Source organism: Zosterops lateralis, assembly GCF_965231275.1.
Source record: "Zosterops lateralis genome assembly, chromosome: 15".
Lineage (NCBI taxonomy): Eukaryota > Metazoa > Chordata > Aves > Passeriformes > Zosteropidae > Zosterops > Zosterops lateralis.
This window is the reverse complement of record NC_139775.1, coordinates 9120215-9128243: the sequence shown is the minus strand read 5'-3', so window position 1 is coordinate 9128243 and position 8029 is coordinate 9120215. Positions and strand designations below refer to the sequence as shown.

General features: G+C 48.6%; 1 protein-coding gene across 1 annotated transcript; it reads left to right on the top strand.

Moving 5' to 3' along the window:
* The first annotated feature begins 1096 nt into the window (after nt 1-1096).
* Nucleotides 1097-7948, top strand: NTAN1 (N-terminal asparagine amidase). Its single transcript, XM_083872229.1, has 10 exons — nt 1097-1219; nt 2172-2274; nt 2362-2427; nt 3138-3246; nt 4190-4263; nt 5497-5550; nt 6317-6370; nt 6881-6978; nt 7253-7366; nt 7637-7948. The coding sequence occupies exons 1-10, from the start codon at nt 1139-1141 to the stop codon at nt 7814-7816; spliced, it is 933 nt and encodes a 310-aa protein (XP_083728355.1). The 5' UTR covers nt 1097-1138; the 3' UTR covers nt 7817-7948.
* The last annotated feature ends 81 nt before the right edge of the window (nt 7949-8029 follow it).

Sequence of the window (8029 nt, the reverse complement as noted above, 5' to 3'; positions counted from 1 at the left end):
TACTGTCTCTGGGTTGTGGGCAGTCTGGATACCTGGCTGTCCACCTTCCCTACAGGGTGAATTAACTCTGCTGCTACCATGGTTGTTTCTCGTAGTGTCTTCTACAGACAACTGGAGGAAAAAAACTTGGTCTTCAAGGAAAAACAGTTGTCTGCAATTGTCTGAAAATCCACTTGTGGTTGCTGGGGCAGAGGATGGTGGTGTGGGGACCGGCCCCTTCTCCCAGGCACCTGTGACAGGTCAAGGGGACACAACCTTAAACTGCCAGGGGAGGTTTATGTTGGGCATTAGGAATAATTTCTTCACAGAGAGGGTAATTAGACAGTGGAATGGCTGTCCAGGTGTATGGTGGAGTCACTGTCCCTGGAGGCGTTTAATGAAATTCTGGACACGGTACTCGGTGCTGTGGTAGGGCTGACACAGCGGTGTTCGGATAGAGGTTGGATTCGATGATCTCAGAGGCGTTTTCCGACCTTAATAATTCTGTGACTTGCAAATTTGTGGCTTTACGGGTGTTATTATTTCTTACCACAACTTAAGGATGCCCCGCAGTGGCGGGAGGCGGGGGAGCCTCTGCAAGGTCACCGTGTTAAAATCCCCAGGCGGGGCCGCCGATGTCGGGCGTGTTTCCGTCAGCCCCGGGCCGTGTTCCAGGTCCCATCCCCAGCCCCGGGCCGTGTTCCAGGTCCCAGCCCCAGCCCCGGGCCGTGTTCTCCTGGTCCCAGCCCCAGGGCATGTTCCCCCCATACTCGGCCCCGGCTGGGGATTTTAACCCTAGCCTCATCCCCGGGCCGTGTTCTCCCCATGCCTGGCCCTGGCCCTGGCCCCGGCCCCAGCCCCAGGCCGTGTTCCCTGGCCCCGGTCCCATTCCCAGCCTCAGCCCCGGGCCGTGTTTCCCCATGCCCGGTCCCGGTCCCATTGCCGGCTCCGGGGCGTGTTCCCCCCGGTCCCATCCCCATCCCCGGGCCGTGTTCCCCTCATGCCCATCCCCATCCCCGGGCTTCCCCGGTCCCATTCCCGCCCTCAGCGGCGGGCGGGGCCCCCGGTGGCCGCGCTTTCCCAGCGCCCCGCGCGGCCCGGCCCGGCCTGGGGAGGGAGCGCGGAGCCGCCTCCGGGCTCGGGCCCGGCGCTCGCCGAGATGCCGCTGCTGGTTAACGGGGCCCGGGTGGACCTGGCCCGGCCCACGGGGGACATGATCCGCGCCCACCCGCACCTCGAGGTGAGGGGGCCCTGCCGGGGCCGGGCGGGGCGGGCGGTGGAGCGGGGCGGGCCCGGGGCAGGGGCGGCTTCCCCCGGCCCAAACCCGGCCCCGGCCCGGCCCGGCCCCGAGCGTTCCCCGCGCTCTGGTAACGGAGAACCGCGGGGGATGGGAAATCAATAAATGGGTGTCGGCCGAGGGGCTCAGCGGTGACCGTGCGGCCGGGGCCGGGCGGGCCCTTTCTGCGTGAAATGATAAAAACTGGCGATAAAAAGTCAAGGTGGGCGCTCTGAGGAAGGTGCTGATCTTGCTTCCAGGGTATAATTGTCATAATTTAACGGCCGAGTGCGAGCAGAGCTGCTTGGGGAGCTGTTTTTCCCGTCAGAAGGTGCTTCTTTACAGACCCTGAGGTTATGCAGAAAACCAGGGCAAATTTGATAAAGCTGTGAAGTGTTTTTTGAGCCCAGAAAGGAAATTCGCTTGGTCCCCAGCAGGTCTGTGATGAAGCTCTGCAGTAGTCACAGCCCAGGAATCCGGGTTTGCCACACACCAGTCAAGCTGATGAACAACGGTATTTTGATAAGTGCAAAATAAATATTCTGGATTATGGCACTAGAAGACTGACCTTCTATATTTCAAGTTTCCTGTTCTGATTAAACTTCCTAGATCAGTTCTGGTGTTATCTAACATAATCCTTGCCCGGTCCAAATGCTTTTTATTGTGCCTCCATTTTATGGTCCATTTAACAGGGAAAGGTGTTTTGTGTCTCTCTGGGGTGATGGGATTTAACTATTAACGTGGTCAGTGTCAGGAAAGCAAAAAAACTTTCAAAACTTAGAATACTCTGTAATACAAAGCACACGTGTTTCTCTCTGACCTGAGTCCCTTTGCTTTTCAGAGGTGATGTTTCTGTGAAGTAATGGATACACCTGAGAATTCATCCACTGTAGTATCTGTTATCATTTATCTTTAGGAAAAGGCAAAACTTCTGAGAAGTCAGCCTGCTCAGATTGTGGAACCCAAAGGCCTTCTCTATGTCCAGCAGAGAGAGTTTGCAGTGACCACCCCTAAAGATGGTGTGTAGGAACATAAACATTTCTTCTTGTACTGAAGCAGTGATTGTGAGAGCTGAGTTCTTACAGTGTTTTCCTCCTTTAAAATAGGTTCTGTTTCCATTCTTGGATCAGATGATGCCACTACCTGCCACATAGTTGTGCTCCGACACACAGGTATCTCCAGAGGATGTTCAGAGCAAAGCCTGTACCCCTGAAATAAGCAATTAGTGCTGGTTTATGTGGCATTAATGAAATAAATCACAGTTACATTAGTACAAACCTGAATCCCCAGAAGTCCCATTAACTAAAGACTCTCTCAGAGATTTGGTGTGTTTAATATGAGATGTTCAGTGCTCTCCTTGCTCCCTGAGCAGATTTTAACTTACTCTGCACCTGTGTCCAGTGGCATTGCAGCCTTGGGCTGTGTCCAGCACTCTGGCAAGGTTTGGACATTGCAGAGGTAGAATTTGTGGGAAGATTCTCACTGTGTGCCTGGATTTGTGACATCAGGGACACTGTTCAGAGGGCCCTGGTGCCTCTCCTGGGAGCTGTGCTGGTTCCATAATGGCCCGTGCAGAGGGTGTTGCCTTGGTCAAGTCAGGGCCCTGCTGGAGGTTGCTGTGCTGAGGGGCAGGACTGCAGAGGTGGGCAGCTGTCCCCTGGAGCTCTGGGGGCTGCACTGGTGCTGCCCCTGTCCCTGAGTGCCTGGTCCCCTGCAGCTCTGGGGACCAAACTGGTGCTGCCCCTGTCCCTGAGTGCCTGGTCCTTTGCAGCTCTGGGGACTAAACTGGTGCTGCCCCTGTCCCTGAGTGCCTGGTCCCCTGGAGCTCTGGGGGCTGCTCTGGTGCTGCCCCTGTCCCTGAATGCCTGTTGTGCCTCCCCAGGCAGCGGGGCCACGTGCCTGACACACTGCGACGGCTCCGACACCGAGGCTGAGGTGTCGCTCATCATGAGCTCGGTGAAGTCCTTCTCCAGCTCCACGGGCTGTGGCAGGTCAGCTCTGCTCCCTTCTCGTGCTCTGCTTCTCCCCAAGGCTGCTGCAGCTCGCAGGGCAGGGGTGTGTGAGGTGATCTGTGGGCTCCACACAAGGGAGTTGTGCAGGAAATCCTCTTGATCAGCATGCAAAGCGAAAATCACCTCCTTGATGATGATTTTGGGGGTATTTTATCAGTCTAAAGCACGGTTCTGTTCTGAAGAGTGTCTCTGTAAAATGCCACCATGACATTTGGAGACTTTGTTTCCCATTTAACTTTTGTTTGAGATTTTCCAAAATTTTTCATATAACTGGTTTTTGGTTTATATTATATTTTTCCCCCTTCGGAGTGTTTTTAAATTCTTTTCAGCATATGACAGTCCATCAGGGAATTTTGTAAGTCCACCTTAAAAAAAAAAAAATCATGTGGAGGACAGGACAGTGGGTAAAAAGCTCTGAAACAGAATTTAGCAGAAAAGCTTCTTTCTGGATGTGGAGGTTTTTGCCCCTGTAGTTTGTTAAGAACAAAAGCTAACTCATGAACTTAGATTTGTGATTGTGAGGACTTTACATAGACACTGCTTAGAGAAGAACCTTGCTGCATGGTCCAGAATAGCTGTGAGGAGGTCATGGGAACAAAAATCTTCAAGTTTAATTAACTGAAAGATGATTACAAAGCTCAGTCCAAACCAGAGGTGCCAGAGATACCCCTGGGATAGAACTGCATGTATTTGATGCCTCTTCAAGCTTGTTCCTGTGCCATTTCCTGGGTGATCCCTGAAATTTTCAGAATGGAATTATCATAACTTGCTGTATAATGCAAACCAGCTTGGTGCATGTGATTGTAATAAGTGAGGCTTCTCTAATGATTGCTTTGCAATTTGGGCTGGGGATTATTTTGTAAAGCTATTCATTTTGAGATGTCTTTTTAATTGCTGTTTCCTGTTATTCCATCTCTGTTAGGCTGGAAGTGCACCTAGTTGGAGGTTTCAATGATGATAGGCAGTTATCACAAAAACTTACTAATCAGCTTCTTAGTAAGTTCACGTTTTTTCCACTCTCATGTCCAAAAAAAGAAAAAAAAATATAGTTCTGGCTGGATTTGGGTAGAATTTGTTTGTAGTTTGAGTCTCCAGTCATTTACTGGAAAGAAATGGATTCACTTTGAAGGTTTTTTTTTCTCTGCCTGAGAACTTGGTGTGGAGAGGGGCTGGACTGCTGGGGTTTGCCCATGGGCAGTGCCTGGGCCACTGGGTCTGATCCTGCCTCTTCTCCCTGGCTCATACTTGGCTGGGGAGAGTTGGGTGCAGTTCAGCTGGGCTCTGATTCCTGTCTTGATTCCTGCTCATCTTCTGTGGGGTCTTGGGCAAGTGTTGTCACTCTCTAAATCTGTACACGTGATAATTCATTAGTTACCATTCAGTTCATACCTTAATGAGATGAGGTAAAATTTAATTATTGTTTGGAATTGTCTTGTGAAAAGTGCCAGGTGTGTTTATTAAATGCATAGTCCAGAGGAGTGATGGCAGTGCTTTACTTACCATTGGAAATGTAAAGTACCTGCTTACCTGGGGGTGCTCTGCCTTGTGCTGAGCACTTTCTCACTCCTGGAGAGGCCTCTGCCCCACGGGAATGGGGAGGAGGCAGGGATGGGGCAGCTCTCTGGATTGGAGGGAGGTGTTTAAGGGGGTAAACAAAAAAGGGAAACCAGAGGCCCTGGGCTGCAGCCTTGTGTCTGTGACACCTGGTGTGTGTTATGTGTCATCTGAGAGTTCTGTGCAGAACAAAGTATTTTGGATTACTTACTTTAACCTTCTGATTTTCATGCATCAAGGTACAACTTGAATCAGTAGTGCTGTATTGCTATCAGAACTTTAAACAAAAAGGGTTTTTTTCTGGTGTTTGGGATGGTGAAAGGCAGAACTAATTTGCAGTTAATGAAAGACTGGGTTTGTTCACTATATGTAACATTTTAGGAAAAGACATTTAAATATAAGCTGCTAAATGTATAGCAGACTGGAGGAGAGCTGATGTGATGCCAGAGCTAAACCAGTGTCAGTAGGAGTAAGTGGCAGAGGACTTTCTTAGCAGAGTTTTGCTGTTACAAATGGCCCCTCTCTGTAAATCCCTGTTAGTTTGAAGCAAATGCACAGAAGGCAGTTTGCAGTGCTGCCCTGGCTGGGGCAGGGGTTTGGGGGTGTGCCCCTCACCCCCAGACAGCAGTGCCCTGCCACCCCTCACTGACATTTTTGCTGTCCTTGTCATCACAGGAGCATTTGACCTCCAGCCAGAGGATGTTCATTTAGTGACTTTCTGTGTAACAGGTAAGAAAATGTTCCCTTGGGTTTGGAAGTACCTTTCCTGAAATAAAAGGGCAGGGGGCTTCTCAGACATGGCTTTTTCTCTGTCCTGTAGGAAGGAACAGCACAAGTCCTCCATATGATGTGTAATTTTCAGTTTCACTACTGGTTTGTGTGTGGTGATGTCAGAGAGCCAATGCTGGGGGGATTCACTCCTTACCAAGTGCTGCTGCACTGCAACCAGCTCGTAGCCATGGCCAGCTCATTTTGGCACATTTATCCCAAGGAACAGGCTCTGTACCTGTGGATATCTTAGAGCTGAGAAGGGCACTCACAGACCTTTGTTCTGCTGGGCTGCTGATTAATTCATAAAGTTCAGTTAGTTCATAGTGTGTGACATCACGTGGAGAAGTTATTTCCTTTTCTTTGTATCCTGTTGAGGTCACATTTCCATCCTCTTTCCATGTCAGAGGTGTTGGTAACTCACATCTTTGAACCTTGGCCTCATGGTGGTTCTGCACTGTGGTTTTTTCCTGTGAATTGTCCAGGCAGAAGCAGGGGCAGTTGGCTGGAGCTGGCTGTTCTGTTAGGAGACGGCTCCAAGTCTCACATATGTTGTTACTGGCCTCTGCCTTCTTTCCCATATTTCTTTCAAGCTTCTTTTTTTTTTTTTTTTTTCTGTCTTATTCCACATCAGATCTCTTGATCTCCAATAACATACAATTAAATAAATGCTGCTCAGACTAAAATCCAAAGCCCTACAAGTTTGTATTATTTTTCTTTGTTACAGAACTAAATGACAGAGAAGAACAGGATATTCACTTTCCAATCATTTATGGAATAGGTGAGTTCATTAAATTAGAATTGAATTTTCTTTTGGTGGATTGCATTTCAGATTCCAGTAGTAAATGAGCTGCTTTTAATGACTGAGGGAAGCCCACCCTAAAAGTTGCACACTGCTGTCAGGGGCATAGGTAGAAGTGCTTTTCTTGTGGTGCCACAGCTGGGGAGGTGCACACATGGAAGAGGCCGTGTACAAATGCAAACAGATTTTTTTCCTTTAACTGCACTTAAGAGTTTATCAACATCAAGGTACTGCATTAAATTTATGCTTAATCTTCTTCTCTTTGGTTACTCAGTATTTTTTCTATTTAGTTCGCTCAGGTCTGGAATACTGAAATGCTGCCAAAGGAAATGAAATAGAAATGTGCTATTACAGGCCTGGGGTCTGAGAAATACAGATGTGTGATGGGTTCTGCAGTTCTGTAACACAACATGTTGGGGACATGGTTGTTGTAAAGAAGTGCCTCGAAACAATCAGTTCTTACTGTATATAATCTCTGTTTCCTACCAGCTGTGAATGTTAAAACAGCAGAGATTTTCCCTGCAACCTTCCCAGAAAAAGGGCCGGATGAGGATCTGCGCTCAGCCCACGTTTTAACAGGAGCACCAGTGAGTAAAGGGAACGGGGAAAATGGGAGACCAGTTAGGGGCAGTGAAACCTCCCAAGTTTGAGGGAAATACTCTTTGGTAGCTCTCTGTCTTTGGGCTCTGGGTTTGTTGTTACCATTGCAGGCTGTTTGTCGGAGCAGCTGGGGGATGTCAATGCAGTTGGAGGGGAGCAGGGCTGAGCTGGCCCAGTGTGTCTGGGCCAGGCCAGGCCGAGGGGGGCTCTCCTTGTCTGGGGAGCCCTGGCTGCCTCTGCAGCCTCCCTGTGTCCTTACAGCTCACCAACATCTATGATGCAAAGACAGAACAGCTCCGGATTGGGCCTTATTTCTGGGGGCCTTTCCCACATGTGGATTTCTGGTTGGAACAAGATGATGCACAGATTCTACAGGTACCTGAAACTAACTGGGTGGGGTGGTTTTTTTTTTTTTTTTTTTTTTTTTTTTTTTTTTTTTTTTTTTTTTTTTGTTTTTGTTTTTGTTTTTCTGGGGTTTTTTTTGCCTTCTAGCTGAGTAGAGAGAGCAGTGTTGTAATCTGTCGAAACTTTTGCCAGAGCACAGCTGTCCCTGGGAGGGTGGGGAATAACCATCTAGAAGGGCAGGATAATGAGAACATTGTATCCTGGGTGTCAAGCAGCTCTCCCTTCCATCTTCTTTTTCAGAACCTTTCCACGTCGCCCCTGGCTGAGCCCCCCCACTTTGTTTCCCACATTAGATCTACATTAACATTTCTAAAAGAACATCCATTTCCATCTCGGTCCCTGTTCCCTGACAGGAAACCTCGCATCTACAAAAAAAATGAAGAAGGGTTGTGGGAACAGGTTTGTTCTGACAAAATCTAACCTGGAACCCACTCCCCCACCTGCTTTAGGAAAATACAATCTTGCAAGAAGAGCAATTTGTTGCAAATAACATATTGCTGGTCACAAATACCATTGTTCCTGTGCTTTTCAAAATAAAATATTTTGATAGAAGTAACTTGCTTTTTCTGCATTACTTATGTAGAAATCAGAGTTTTTTTGAAGTAAGAATTTGGCTTTGTTTAGGTTCTGTTG